General features: G+C 39.3%; 1 protein-coding gene and 1 pseudogene across 18 annotated transcripts in view; both read right to left on the bottom strand.

Annotated features, from left to right (window-relative positions):
- Nucleotides 1-394: 394 nt before the first annotated feature.
- The window catches only part of R3HDM1 (R3H domain containing 1), a 196,520-nt gene continuing 180,710 nt past the window's right edge, over nt 395-16,204 (bottom strand). For all 18 annotated transcript variants that reach the window (XM_035702251.2, XM_025430361.3, XM_035702252.2 and 15 more), the window contains 4 exons: nt 5,893-6,037; nt 3,034-3,116; nt 2,474-2,558; nt 395-1,743 (listed from right to left, as the gene is read on the bottom strand). In XM_035702251.2, the coding sequence (XP_035558144.1) occupies nt 1,382-1,743; nt 2,474-2,558; nt 3,034-3,116; nt 5,893-6,037 (675 nt within the window). In that variant the 3' untranslated portion in view covers nt 395-1,381. The remainder of the gene's footprint in view (nt 1,744-2,473; nt 2,559-3,033; nt 3,117-5,892; nt 6,038-16,204) is intronic.
- Nucleotides 8,168-10,919, bottom strand: LOC112648739 (elongation factor 1-gamma-like; annotated as a pseudogene).

The following is a 16,204-nucleotide window of genomic DNA, read 5'->3' as shown; positions in this document are numbered from 1 at the left end:
TTGTGCTCAGCTTGCAAACAGAGAAAGCTTTCTATAAAGCATTTGAGCTAACCTGGACAAATGGTTGCTCAATTTATCTGCTAAAACCACAGATTCTTCATCCAGCTAAACATAATGTTCTCTTTTTTAAAAAGTTGTCTGACTTTAAGTATATTTATACTCAAAACTGTCTTTAGTTGATTGGTATTAACTTTATGATAGAACAAAATGACGTGAATCATACCCACAGGAATCACTCCCACTGAGAAAGCGATGCTTTGTAGGACTTTCATAAAATGAGTGTGTTTACTGTCTACCATCTTTTGTAAATCTAAAATTGAAATATTTAAGACAGGTTAAGTCTTCAATACCGATTAAAAAGGTGTTTTTTAATTTACAAAAGACAAAATGGGTCTATATTTGTAAACATTTATTCTCTTGAACTGAAAAAGGCTTGCATCAGCACACATTGTACAGCCTTGCAAATTACACAGAAATTGAAAAAAAGGTTCCTTGTTCATAAGTGCAATGAATCTTTGATGTCCAGTGATCCGCTGCAAACAATGAAAACAAATTTTAAACCACTTAAGAAGTTTCCAGCACTCATCAAATGCATTTCCTTAGGTGACAAAAAATCCACAAGGAGGGGAATGCAAATTAGTGGCATTTAGTTATCAGAGGGAGGCTTAAAAAAAAAAAAGTGGAAGTATTTTCCTGCTTAAAATGATTCCTATTCCCCTTTGAATCTAAGTGGTTTGATTAAGAAGTGTTAAGAACATAATTTACTTTACACTTAATGTTCATACTACCTGAATGAATAAGAAAAGGACCCTACAAGGGAGCTCTGTATTTTCTGAAACTTGTTTGTGTTTAGAGATACAGGGGAAGAGTAATCTTCTATTTGTGGGCTCTCCTTAGGCACCCTCCAGCCCCCCAAAAAGACAGTACATGGTTTTGACTTGGTTATTCCACTCCTGCATTCTTTTCCCCCCAAATTCTATGTTGGGTCACATTGTGCTGGCTGCAAAAAAGAAATACAGGTTGCAACTGGTTGTAATCACTTTGAAGAATAATTTGCTGTACAATAGAGCTTTGGATCTGATACAAGAATTCAGAAATATAAAACAAAATAACTATAAAAGTTAGGAGGCATTTGAACAGCATTTCCTCAGAAAAAGCTGCTAACTCTGTATCATTCCGATGTGGATTCCTAAAGTCATTTGGGGTGAAATGTGTAATTCTCCCCTTTTGCTGGATCACTGGCCTGTCTTCAAAAGCTATAACGCCATGACCACACGTCCTAGGAGTCTCTATCATGTTAACAGAAGCTCCAAATACCAAGCCAATTAAAGATGGGTGAGGACAGGGGAATCATAAAGGCCAAGGGTCCGGGGTGGCTCTGTTACTGAGAACTTGCCCTTTCCAGAATGTGAAAGTCATAGTGCTTCTTGCTTGTTCTCAGCTTAAACTTGTTAACCGAGTTAATTTGTTTCTTCAATGCATTCTGTGCAGCTGAAATGGAGGGGAATGTGGCTAAGACGGTATATGTGGAGGCCAAGTCACTGGGCTTAGAGCGTTCAGGGTTGACGGCGTTGTCCCCGCTGCCACAGCAGAGTGGGTGACGACGCAGCTGGGGCTGGGATTGAGGGTCCCGGAGCCACCGGATCTTGGCGCCAATTTTAAAGAGTTCCCCAAAAAGCTTCTCTGCTTCCATGCGAGTTATTCCATCTGGTAGTTCAGTAATTTCCAAGACCTTCCCAACAACTAGAATGGAAAAGGTATAGAATTACTAATCCCTGTTACCAAAATGGTGGGCAGAAAATACTAAAGGCCCAAATATGATGTAAGAAATGAATGGGATTTTGTGAAGCCATTCAAACCCACAAAAATACAATTACGGCCATCTTTTAAATCATTCCTACTGATCCCTAAGGCAGGGGGTATAGAGCTATTGGTACTAAACTACCCACCTCAGTCTTTCCTGATCGCCGTACATAGAAAATACAGCATTGTATAGTAGATCCCCTTAGTTAGGTGTGTGATCTTGGGCTGTTTCCCAAACTTCCCATTCTCATTGTAAAATAAACATAACAGCACTTGCTGTAGCCACCCAAGGCTGTGGAGTACATAATTGAAAGTGCTCTGCCACAGAAAGGCAGTTATTTGTTCATCAGACTATGTCTATGTGGGTGTACGGACTACTTCCTTTCTCCACAAATACAGAGGCAAAGAATATCATTCTATCTGTTCCTTTCACACAGAACTTTCCCCTTTGGTCCCTGCATCCCTCCTAAATCCACCAGTACCTTACTGCACTCTGAAATCTGAAATGAGACAATTAAAATAACACATTTTAAGAGCCCTATTATAGATGGCATAACTTCCTGTAATGTTGTGAAGGACTTTAGGAAGCAGAGGACCCATTTCTGTTTAAAGACTGCTGAACTGGTCAACAGTTTGTAGAACCACATCCAATTGCCTCTCAGGGACATACCTGCTTCTCCTGCACCAAGGTCAGTGGATGCAGCTTTTTTAGCTTGTTTCCTTCCTCGATTTCCATGCCTATTGCCAGATTGACCCTGAAGACCCACAAACAGATGAAAAATAAGGTTAAGAATGCTGAAAAATGTGTGACTGTAATGTTTAAACACTTAACACCTAAAGATACTCAGTCTGGGTTTTGTACTTCAACAGAAAAAAATCCAATCCCAGCCCCTGTGCAATGGCATTCCTGTCCCTCACTATGACCAGACACTTGCATAAGCAAGGGTGCCCTAATGCCTCAGCCACACCTTCCCCCACCCCTCATTTTTGGACAGCACTAGAGCATGACTGCTCAAGCAAACAGCACACCACCATCTCCCTTGTCTGCTCGCAGGGGGGCCAGACCCAGGCTCAATGCAGCCAGACAACACTGATAAATTCGCTGGCTGAGGCACACAGGTCTCCCTTGTGTAGCGCCAACAGGTGGACCCAGGGCCTGCTACACTCTCTGCAACACAAGTATGATGTTCTGCCAACAAAGCCTAGGTCGTCAGACCGCGAGCTTTACACCTGTTGGGTTGGAATGTGTCCGTGCAGAACAGCAGGAGGGTTGTACTGCAGAGGCTGGCCAAGTAATGGATATCTGGCATCTCCTGAAAGTCAATAAAAAAACATCTTTACATTTTTCTCTGCTCAGGTATAAAAGTATTTCCCAAAGTTTTCTAAAATGTCCAAAAGAGTTAAGATGCGTAGGGGAAACACATTTGGTAGAATAAAAAAGTGTAGGTCCTGACATATTTTTAAAAAGAATTAAAAGTTTCCGTTTTCCTAAAGAGCTGGGGTAAACTTCTGAGAGGTGTAAGGACAAATAACAGTGGCTATGGAGGAAGGAAAGTGGTGGGAACTATGTAGACAGGGGATAGGATGGAGAGAAACTTCCCTAATTTACATTGACATTCCATATGCGATCCTCCAAAATAACTGTAATACACATTCCACCCAATTGAGATGCTAAAATCCACGTTTTCTATGATGATTAAAAATTAATATACTTTACATTTTAGGAAAAGAAAAAAATCCTGGAAAAACAGTAAGCTCTCTACTTCTCTAAAGTCACTACTTTTTTTGAAAAATACTTTTTTAAAAAAAGATTTTATTTATTCATGAGAGACACAGAGAGAGAGGCAGAGACAGATCCCAGGGTCCTGGGATTGAGTCCCGCATCAGGTTCCCTGCAGGGAGCCTGCTTCTTCCTCTGCCTATGTCTCTGCCTCTTTCTCTGTGTCTCTCATGAATGAATAAATAAATCTTTTTATTTATTTATTTATTTATTTTTTATTTATTTTTATTTTTTTAAAATAAATCTTAAAAAAAACTTAAAAAAAAAGGGACGCCTTTCTGAAATAAATAAATAAATCTTAAAAAATGTTTCTTAAATTCTCATTTTATTTTATCCATAAGCTCCCCAATTCAGCATATTCTGTATTTGGAGAGGGACTATGCATAGGTGCTAGAAAAACACTTCAGGGAATCATATATCCCTTCTCTTGAAAGCTTCGTAACAGAAAAGCAAGGTGCAGACCTTCCCCTACTCCATGGAGCTCTTTTCAGATGAACAACAGTGTGAAGGTGCTAGGCCAGCTCTCTGGCAGGACAGATTTGCTCCTTCTCAAGCACTATTTGAAGGGCAGATATGCCATGATGGCTTAACGTTGAGATCAGAGAAGCATGAAGATGCATAAAAAACAATTGCAAGAAAGTCAGAGTTAAGTTTAGGCCTATGGAGCAGTATTCTTTTGAAATACAGAGATGAACTATAGACAGCAGTAATCAAAATAAAATAAGGTGGATATATATGTTGTTGTGCAAGTCTGCATAGACATGCTTTCATTTTTCTTGGGTAAATACCTAGAAGTGGATTTGCTGCATTGCAAAGTAAGTGATCAGCTTTGTAAGAAACTAAAATCTTTTTCTAAAGTGGCTTTAAGATTTTACACCTCTACACCAATGTGCAAGAATTTGAACTGTTCTGTAACTTCACCTACATGCAGTGGTGTTAATCTTTTTGATTATGTCCATGCTAGTGGGGCAAAGTGATATGTCATTTGGATTTTTATATTCTTTTCCCTAATGAATAATAAATGATGTTGAGCACCTTCTCAAAGATTTACTAGACATTTGTGTATCTTCTTTTTTGAAATGCCTATATAACTTTTTCTTTAATTAAAAATATTTTTTTTAAATTAAGTAATCTCTATGCCCAGCATGTGGCTCAAACTCATGACCCCAAGATCAAGAGTCACATGCTCTACAAACTGAGCCAGCCAAGTGCTGCCTGCCTCCCCAACCTTTTTAAATGGGAGTATAGCTGACACACAATGCTACATTAGTCTCAGGTGTACAACACAGTGGTTAGACAAGTTATATGTTATGCTACACCAATCACGAGTGTACAATGCTATTATAATACCACCGAGTATATTCCCTATGCTGTACTTCCTATCCCTGTGACTTATTCATTCCATAACTGGAAGTTTGTATCTCCCACTCCTCTTTGCATAACCTGTTTTTTAAAATCATTCACTGTACTGTGAATATTTCTTCTTTTAACAATTCTTTAAAACATGATTTGTGGATAACTACATAGTATTCCTTATATAGATAAACCAAATCTAATCCTTACTAATGGACATTTAGGTTTTGCATTTTTCTGCTATAGACCAAACTCTTCTGTGGACAAATTGTTGTGTGCACTATTCTTAGGATAAATTCCAGAAAAGAAAATCAATATTTTCCATATTATTTTATAATCATCCATTTGCTATTTGTTCCTCCAACTAGACTGAGAGGGTCAGTGAGGATGAGGACTTCATCTTATTCATTTCTGTATGTCACGGGCACAATGAGGCCCTCAATGAAGCCTCAATAATAAGTTGAATACACTTTTGAATAAACTCTTGATATACACTACTGTAATAAAGACATTAGAAATAAAAAACAAATTTATGGATTTATAGCATCATGCATTACTACTATAGAGAAACGGAGTCTAAGGCTAGTAAGTTAAAGTCATTTTAACTCTAACACAAGTAATTATTTAATCGAAGTAATTACTAAGATAGTAATCATTAACTAGTGATGAAACACTAAGGTTAAGAGAGCATACGGTAATAAACAAATATGCCCAGGGGAAGATGAAAATGCAGTCCTGTGGAGAACTGAAAGCAGTACCAAAAGAAATCACAAAGTGATTGGGAAGGGATGTCTTTTATCTTCAATTTTTTAAAAAATTTTAGTTCCAGTGTAGTTAACATACAGTGTTACATGAGTTTCAGAGGTACAATACAGTGATTCAACAGTTCCATCCAACATCCAGGGGAAGGGATGCCCTAGAGTCCTCTGAGGCTGTGACTAATTTCGTGCACTTACCTTGCCCCGGTACGAAAGGTCTAGAAAACTGAGGTATGATGGAAAGGGGTGGTCCAGAGGGACGGACAGTTTTCAGAGTGGTCAGCTGAGCTGGTGCTGGCGACTGAGCTGGTGAAATAATGGGACTACTGAGTTGAGGGCTGTGCTGTAATCATATCAAAAAAATTGGTTAGCATTTTAGTCACTTTCTTGCAAATTAACTTTTGAACAAAATTTCTTATTTTTTTGATTACAAATACGTACTTGTTTTTTAAAAAATCATAACATAAAAATTTATAATTTTCAACTCCCAAAGATAAACACTGGAACAGACTGTTTCTATGTATATGCATTCATACGTCTATGTTTCACAAAAACAGAAGTAGACTATACATCATATTTTTGAATCTTGACTTTTGGATCTGGATAGGAACATTCTCCATAAGAAAAAATACACATTTATCACATTCTTTTTGTCATGTTAAACTGTTTATATAATACATATTTGTTTAAGAGATATTTTATTTATTTATTCATGAGAGACACAGAGAGAGACTGAGAGGCAGAGACAAAGGTAGAGGGAGAAGCAGGCTCCAAGCAGGGAGCCTGACGTGGGACTCAATCCTGGGTCTCCGGGATCACGCTCTGTTCTTCGAAGGTGGCGCTAAACTGCTGAGCCACCCAGCCTGCCCCTAACATTTCATTTTTTTTTTAAAATTTTATTTATTTATTTATGATAGGCACACAGTGAGAGAGAGAGAAGCAGAGACATAGGCAGAGGGAGAAGCAGGCTCCATGCACCGGGAGCCCGATGTGGGATTCGATCCTGGGTCTCCAGGATCGCGCCCTGGGCCAAAGGCAGGAGCTAAACCGCTGCGCCACCCAGGGATCCCCTAACATTTCATTTTTAAACAACTTATCCCTAAAGAAGTTACCAAATATATTACAAAGAATTCTCAGATTTCTCAAATATTATTTTCTTATATTTTTATATAATTCTCCCTGTATATTTTCAAATCTTTACCTCTTTCTATATATATTGTATATACTGATTTTTTTCCAAACTATTTGAGAATGAGTTGCTTACAATATGTCATCCCTTAATAATTTTGTGTCTTTTTCCTAAAAACAAGGACATTTTATATAAGTAAGAGTCAAATCGTCAAAATCTATATAAATGTGATATATAAAAAAAATGTGATATATGCAGTGGAGTGTTTAGGAACATTTGAAATAAAGATGTTTCTAAGAAAAGTCCTAGAAAAAAAAAAGGATCCAAATCAGGCACTTAACAATACAGCAATATTATGTAATCTGTGATTTATTCAAATTTCACCAATTGTTCTACTAACATACCTTATAGCAAAACAACAAAAAAACCTTTGAAAAACCAAAAAAAAAAAAAACCTCCAAAAACCAAAACCAAAAAAACAAAACAAAACCAAAAAACAACAAAAAACCAAAAACCCAAACAAAAAACCTCCCTTTATAGTCCAGAATCAAAAGGTGCATTTAGTTGTCATGTGTCTTTCATCTTTTCTTTTCCTTTCTTTTTTGAAGTAGTACAGGGCTGGAACTCAATTCATAGCCCTGAGATCAAGACCTGAGCTGAAATCAAGAGTTGGATGCTTAACTGACTGAGCCACCCAGGTGTCCCTTTTTCTTTTAAATCTGGAACAGAGTCTTAGTCTTTTTTTTTCTCTCATGACTTTGGCCTTTTTGAAGATCAGTTTCTGAAGGTCATTTTGATTATCAGTTATTTTGCAGAATGTCCCTCAATTTGAATTTGCGGCTGCTTCCTCATTCCCAAATTCATAATATACATTTGGGTAAGCAGTGCTACAGAAGGGATATGGGGTCTTCTCACTGCACTGTGAGAGGAACCTGAGGTCCACATGTCAACACAGTCCTGGTGAGGTATACTTCCCATCACTTGGGTAAGGTGGTGTCTGCCAGGTTCCTTTGTTGTGAGGTTATTATTTTTTTCTAAGGGTCTTAGGAGGAGATCATATTATCTGTAAACAGAAAATTTTACTTCTTCCTTTGCAATTTGGATGCTTTTTATTTCTTTTTCTGGTCTAATGGCTCTAGGTAGAACTTCGAGGACAATGCTGGCTGACATGCACCTTTTAAAATCTGTTAAGAATAAACTTAACAGTGAGATCCCTGGGTGGCTCAGTGGTTTAGCGCCTGCCTTCGGCTCAGGGCGTGATCCTGGAGTCCCGGGATGGAGTCCTGCGTTGGGCTCCCTGCATGGAGCCTGCTTCTCCCTCTGCCTGTGTCCCTGCCTCTCTCTGTCTCTCTCATGAATAAATGAATAAAATCTTAAAAAAAAAAAAAAAAAAAAGAATGAACTTGTAGCCTAACGTATAGATAGATGGTCTACCCAGGGATATGTCCCATGTACTCAGGAAGACTATGCATGCTGTTGTCAGGTAGAGTGTTCTTTACATGAGACGGATGTAGTTGTGTTTAATTCTCCATTTCTTCACTTAACTCTTGCCTGATTGTGGCATCCATTATTGAGAACGGGGCACTAAAGTTTCCAAGTATTATGTGATGGTCTTTTATCAGGTAAGCAATTATTAGGTTCATATAATCAGGTTTATAACAATTATACCTTCTTGCTGTATTGAATTTCTGTATCTTGAAAATTTTTTGGATCTAGAGTCTTAACTTTGTTTATTGTTAGCAATAACAACCCCTATTCTCTTCTGGTTACTATTTTCATGGAATATCTTTTTGCATTCTTTCATTTTCAATTCATTTGTGTCGTTGGACTTAGAGTAAGTCTCTTATAGACAGCATAGTTAGATCAGGTGGTTTTATCCATTCTGCCAATCTCTGTCTTTACAGTTAAAATAACGACTGATAAACAGAGACTTACCTTTGTCATTTTGCTGTTTTCTATATGCCTTCCAGCTTTTTCCCACACATTTCCTGCATTACTGTCTTTTGGTTTTACTCAAGTTTTTGTACTAAAATGTTTAAATTCCTTTCTCATTTCCTTCTGTATATATTCCCTAGGTTTTTTCTTTTTGGTTGGGGGGGGTGCTTACCTTAGGTATTACACCTAACATCCTAAAGTAATAACACTCTAATTTGAATTTATACTAGTCTAACTTCAATAAAACTCCGCTCCTTTATAGCTCGGTCCCCACGACTTTTGTTTGCTGACCTTTATACATTGTGTGCCCCAAAACATAAACTACTAATTATTTTTCTTTTTTTTAAAAAAGATTTTATTTTTTTAAAAGATTTTATTTATTTATTCATGAAAAAGAGAGAGAGGCGGAGACACAGGCAGAGGGAGAAGCAGGCTTCTGCAGGGAACCCAATGTGGGACTCGATCCTGGGACTCCAGGATCACACCCTGGGCCAAAGGCAGGCCCTAAACCGCTGAACCACTCAGGGATCCCAAAGATTTTATTTATTCATGAGACACACACACACACACACACACACACACACACACACAGAGGCAGAGACACAGGCAGAGGGAGAAGCAGGCTCCATGCAGGGAGCCCGATGTGGGACTCAATCCCGGGTCCCCAGGATCACGCCCTGGGGCAAAAACAGCACCAAACCACTGAGCCACCCGGGCTGCCCTACTAATTCTTTTTTTTTTTTTTAAGACTGATTTATTTTATTTTAATTAATTAGTTAATTTTCAATGTTCAGTTTCCTTTAATGACCCCCATCTCCCTGAAGGGCAGGTACAGGCAGCTAGGCGATGACAAGAGACGTTTACTTGAAGATCTTGCCCTGATTGAAGGTTTTGCCCACATGCTGGAAGGCCACCTCCCAGGAAAAGTACTCTCAAACCAGCGTCTGGGTCTCTTCACTGGCAGGATCCAGTTTCCGCCATGTATAGGACTCATAGTCCACCTGCCAATCTGGAATCAGCTGAATGGCAAGCTCCTGGCCTTGGAAGACCCAGACTCCAAAAATGGAGCTGCTGTTGTTGGTTCCAAAGAGGATGACACTGGCAAAGGCATTCTTCCTTAGCTTGTCCAACCGTTGGAACATTCCAGTGATGAGGTTATAACTCATAAAGGTCTGGGTGAGCTCCTCAGGGAAGCAGTACTCAGCATACCACAGGGACCAGCCATCCTTATCAAAGTGCTCCCAGAAATACGGCGGTGCCACAGTGAGAGTGTCCTCATTGGAGTACTTGCGCTTAAATTCGTCCAACGCAAAGGTACTCTTGGGCAGGTGAGCAAAGGGGTCTTTGGCCTTTGGCTCAGCAGCCAGTGCCTGCTCACATTCATCCATCTCCTCCTCAGGAGCAGGGGCAGCAGCCTTTGTCTCCTCTTTCCGCTCAGCCTGGGGCTTCTGCTTCTCTTCCCGAGGGGTGTCCTTTTTAGGTTCTCTGCAAACTTTTTAGCATCACACTGGGCCATCTTCTCAGAGTTTCACCTCCCCCAAACAGCCCGGAACTGGGGCTGCTTAATGTAGGTAAGGAACCAGTGTGGTTGGCAGTGGGGAAGGCCTGGCAGAAAGAAGGCTCCAGGACCTGTTTATACAGCCACAACAGGGTGCAGACAACTGTGATGTCAGCCAGTGTCACACGTTCACCCACCAGGAAAAGTCCTCGTTTTCAAATGAGTATCCAGGGGTCCCAGAATTCGCCTTACTTCCTCCTTTGCATTCTCTGTGGCCTGCTTGTTGTGGTGCATGATGCCTAAGATAGGAAACAGCCAGGTACTGGCTGTGGGCACTATGTCGCTATCAGCAAAGCACCCACTGCACCACCTGGGCTGCTGCCTCTGGAGTACTTCCCCACAGCTCCTCATTGTTCACATAGTAGGCAATGGCACTGCTCTCAAACACACAGAATCCATCGTCACCTTCAAATGCTGGAACCTTGCAGGCAGGAAATTTACGGAGAAATTCAGGGGTGTGGTTTAGCCAAAGTGGAAGTGGGGTGGTGCGGAGAGCACGTAGACCTGAGCCCCGCTCTACTGAGCAGCAATGAGAGCCTTGAAGGCCCTCTAGTTTTCAGGATATGTGTACAGGGTCCCGGCTGCCATGGTGATTCCACAGAGAAAGGGGCAAGATTTTATTTATTTATTCATGAGGGACACAGAGAGAGAGAGAGAGGGGCAGAGACACAGGCAGAGGGAGAAGCAGGCTCCATGCAGGGAGCCTGACGTGGGACTCGATCCCAGGTCTCCAGGATCACGCCCTGGGCTGAAGGCGGGGCTAAACTGCCTAGTCACCCGGGCTGCCCCCTACTAATTCTTTTAAGTGCATTAGTCTCTTAAATTATGTAGAAAACAAAATTTGGAGTTACAAATCAAAGTTATAACACTACCTTTCAGACAATGTTTTAAAAAATATTTAAGTGCATTAGTCTCTCAAATTACATAGAAAGTAAAAAGTAGAGCTATGGACCTTTGGTACAATACTACTAGTTTTTAGGGATCCCTGGGTGGCGCAGTGGTTTAGCGCCTGCCTTTGGCCCAGGGCACGATCCTGGAGACCCGGGATCGAATCCCACGTCGGGCTCCCGGTGCATGGAGCCTGCTTCTCCCTCTGCCTATGTCTCTGCCCCTCTCTCTCTCTGACTCATAAATAAATAAAAATTAAAAAAAAAAATACTACTAGCTTTTATAATTGCTCATGTATTTAACTTAAATGAGAACTTTATTTCTTCATATAGCTTTGTCTTACTATCTAGTGTTCCTTTTATTTCACTCTGCAGGACTCCTTTGAGAATTTCTTGCAGGGTAGGTTTCAGTTTTTATCTGGGGATTTTCATTTCTACCTCATTTTTGGAGGGTAGTTTTGCCAGATACAGGATTCTTGGTTAACATTTTTTTTTTTCCTTAAGCACTTTGAATACTCTGGACTGCTGCCTCTGACCTCCAGTTTCTTTCTTTTCTTTTAAAAAGACTTTATTTATTTGACAGAGGGAGGGCAAGCACGAGCAGGAGAGTGGCAGAGGGAGAGGGAGAAGCAAGGGAACCTCAGGTGGGGTTCAAACCCAGGACCCTGGGATCATAACCTGAGCTGAAGGCAACTGCTTAGCTGACTGAGCCACCCAGGCACTCCTGACCTCCAGTTTCTGATGAGAAATCTGCTGATAGGGGCACCTGGGTGGCTCAGTGGTTGAGCATCTGCCTTAGGCTCAGGTTGTGATCCTAGGGTCCTGGGATCAAGTTCTGCATCAGGCCACCTGTGGGGAGCCTGCTTCTCCCTCTGCCTATGTCTCTGCGCCCCCCTCTCTCTGTGTCTCTCATGAACAAATAAAAAAATATATTTTTTTCTGCTGAAAATATTTTTGAAGATCTTTTACATGGGACAAGTTGTTTCTTTCCTGCTGTTTTTAATATTGTCTTTATTTTTTGAAAACTGATTATATTGTGTCTTGGTGTGTCTATTTTGAGAATTCTTATCTGGAGTTTGTCAAGCTGCTTGATGTTTCTATTCATATCTTTTATCAAATTTGTTAAGTTTTCAACCATTAGTTCTGCAAATATTTTCTCTTCTCCTTTTGGAACAACCACAATGTGTATGTTGGTCAACTTGCTAGTGTCCCACAGGTCCCTTAGGCTCTGTTTACTTTTATTCATTCTTTTTTGTGTTTTCTTCAGACTTGATCATTTTTACTATCCTGTCCTCAAGTTCTCTGATTCTTTCTTCAGCCTGTTTACATCTGCCACTGAACTCCTCCTGTCAACTTTTCATTTCAGTTATTATATTTTCGGCTCCAGAATATATTTCTGGCTTCTTTTTAGGTTTTCTATCTCTTTATTGGTATTTCCATTTTGTTCACACATTGTTTTCTTGTCTTTCTCTATATCTTTCTATAGTTCTTTGGGCAACCCAAAGATAGCTGTTTTAAGATCTTTGTCTAGAAAATCTGTCATCAGGTGTTTTTTTTAGGGACAATTTATGTTGACTCCCCCCCCCCCCCCCCCCGAATGGGCCATGCTGTCCCATTTCTTTGCATGCCTTGTGGCTCTGTTGAAAACTAGACATTTGGATCTATCAATGTGGTTACTGGATATTAGATTCTTCCCCCTTCCCAGGCTTTGTTGTATTCTGTTGTTGTTATGGTTTTTGTTTATTGACTGTTGCAGGCTGTCACTGTGTCAAAGATTGGCCTGAAGTATACCCCTGAGGTTTTCTTAGGGTTTGGCTTGTGCCTTTCCCTGGGCATGTGCTCTATATATTCAGTTGCTTTTGTCCTGGTCCTTACTGTGTGTGTCCTGGTCCCAAAATAGATTCAAAGAGAAAAATGAAGGGAGGAAAAACAGGGTTCTAGCCCTTTAAGTCCCTCAGAAGTGTGTGTGTATGTGTGTGGGGGATAGAGAGATCTGCAATAATGTGGGGAGGTGCAACAATAATGGTTACTGTCCCCTTTTCTACACCTCTGTGATCAGAAGCAGAGACCTAGGATGATAACACAAATCCTTTTTATTTGAAGGACAGGGTCCTTTTTGACCACCCTGGCTCCTCCTGTAAGCTACTCTAGGAACAACATGCACAGTTGCCTGTCAGGGGTTGGGGGTAAAAGATAGGCAGCTGCTATTGGGGTAAAAGCTGAATTTGACTGAATTTAATTGCAATTTATCACCCAAGCTTTTCCCTGGCAGTTCCAAGCCTTCAAAAGATTCTAAAGCTTAAAACTTACATCAGACAGTTTCTGCCAGTACAAGTATTTCTAGGTAGAAAGACTCTTGATGCTTCCTACTCTGCCACTTTTCCTAGAATCCTCTCTCCTCTGGTGATGATTCTTGCCTTGTGGTTTCCAGGTGGTGATTTTCTAATTTTATCATTCTTTCTATATTTATTAGTTCACATTTTGCTGTAAAGAAGAGCTTCACTTTCCCCCCATTTATTCATTTATATCAGTATGGACTCATGGATTCGATTTTATTCAATGGGTGATCATCCATTTCTAATTATTTTATTCCCAAAGTATTCATGGCAGGTCCTGTGTCCCCTGACACATCTCCAACATCCTTTAAGGTACTTCATTACTTTCTGGCTCAGCAACATGTTCCAGAATCATCTTGTACTTTTCCCTGAATGAATCCTGGCAACAGCATTTTCACTAAGGAACCCTGGTTGCTTTTAGCAGAGAATGGTATTTAGAAACTACCATTTGGGAAGTAGGTGTATCCCATTCTTTTTAGTACATACACTTAAGATATTTTCCTAAATGGTATAGTAATTTATTTAATCAGTTTATCACTGTTGAACATCAAGATATATTTAGATTTTCAATGTTATAGCAGGCAAGAATATCTGTGTATACAGATTTGTTTACTGTTTGTAAATGTTTGTTCCACAGTTTTTACTGGACAAAGTTCTAGAAGTAAATTTGTGGATCAAAGGCTATGTACCTTCCACATTAAATGTTCTTTAAATTTGAGTACAGTTGACAGTTACATTAGTTTCAGGTGTACAACACAGTGATTCAACTTCTCTATATGTTATGCTATAATCACAAGTAAAGCTACCATCTGTCACCATACAGTGCTATTACACTTATCACTGACTATATTCCTTATGCTGAGCCTTTCACCCCATGACTTATTTATTCCATATTACTGTATTGTCTGTATCTCCCACACTCGCCTTCATCTATTTTGTCTACCTCCCCATCTCCCTTACCTCTGGTAATCATCAGTTTATTCTATGTATTTATAGGTCTGATTCTGTTTTTTGTTTATTCGTTTTGTTTTTAGCTTCCACATGAGTGAAATCATATGCTATCTGTTTCTCAGTCTGACTTATTTCACCTAACATATTGCCCTCTAAGTCCCTCCATGTTGTTGCAGATGGCAAGATCTCATCCTTTTTTGTGGTTGAGTAATATTCCATTGTTGTAACATTCCATTGTTTATACATATCACACCTTCCTTATCTATTCATCTACCAGTGTACATTTAGGTTGCTTCCATATCTTGGCTATTGTAAACAATGATGCAATAAATACAGAGCTGCTTTTTTGAATTAGTGTTTTCATTTTCTTTAGATAAATATCCGATAGAATTACTAAATCACATGGTATTTCTATTTTTAGTTTTTTGAGTAAAGTCCATACTGTTTTCCACAGTGGCTGTGCCAGGTTGCATTCCCACCAACAGTGTACAAGGGTTCCTTTTTTCCCCACATCCTCACTGATACCTGCTATTTCTGGTCTTTGTAATTTTTGCCATTCTGAGAGGTGTAAGGTGACATCTCATTGTGGTTTTGATTTCTATTTCCCTGATGAGTGATGTTGAACATCTTTTCATGTATGTCCTCTTTGGAAAAATGTCTATTGAAGTCTTTGGCCCAATTTTTAATTGGATTGTTTGTGGTTTTGGTGTTGAGTTGCTATGAGCCTTCTACATTTTCAGAAATGGTATTAAACTGCCTCCAAAAAGAGTTCTATCAATTTGCAGTGCCACCAGGAATGTACAGGAGAGTTTGTAACTGGATAACTCTGCAAATTATTAGTCTTCCTAAAATTTCCCAATTATATAGATAAAAAATATTTTTGTATTTTCATCTGAATAATGGCCATGGGCTATTTAAAGTTTATGAGCTAGCCTATGAATGACGTTTGCCCTTTATATTCTGCTATGATTTTGTCATGTGCATTGAAATATTTATTCAGTTCATCTTTAAAAAGTATTTATTAATATTTTCTTTCAGGATTTTATTTTAGTTTACATAATCTCTATATCCAATGTGGGGCTCGAATTCATGATCCCAAGATCAGGAGCTGGATGCCCTTCAGAATGAGCCAGCCCGGTGCCACTAAAAAATATTTTTAAAACCTTTCAATGCTGTAAACTTTCAAGTATATAAAAGCAGAAAAACAGAATTAACTTCCATGAACTCATCACACAGCTTTGATTGTGTTTTCCCATTTTGTCCCTTCTAAAGAGTTTTTTTTTTTCTAAAGAGTTTTTAGCAAATCTCAGATATCACAGCATTTCACTTGCAAATATTTTAGTATATAATTATTTTTAAATAAATATTTTTATCTTTTTAAAAAATATTTTTATCTGGAGGAACTATGATTTTTTTTTTAAAGTGGGCTCCACACCCAGCAGGGAGCCCAACATGAAGCTTGAACTCACGACCCTGAGATCAAGAGTTGAAGATCCAACCAACTGAGCCACCCAGGCACCCCAGGAACTATTATTTTTTTAAAAAATTGTCACACTAACATAATTAACATATTTAAATATCCTCTCAATGCTGAAAAATGTCTTTTGAGTGTTTAATATCCAAGGAAGATCCACATGTTGCATCTGATTACAACTCCTAAGTATTTTTAATCTATGAAATACTCAGCCTTCATCTCAAAATGCTATGTATTTTT

Source organism: Canis lupus, chromosome 19 (assembly GCF_003254725.2).
Source record: "Canis lupus dingo isolate Sandy chromosome 19, ASM325472v2, whole genome shotgun sequence".
Taxonomy (NCBI): domain Eukaryota; kingdom Metazoa; phylum Chordata; class Mammalia; order Carnivora; family Canidae; genus Canis; species Canis lupus.
This window is presented reverse-complemented; position numbering and strand designations above follow the sequence as displayed.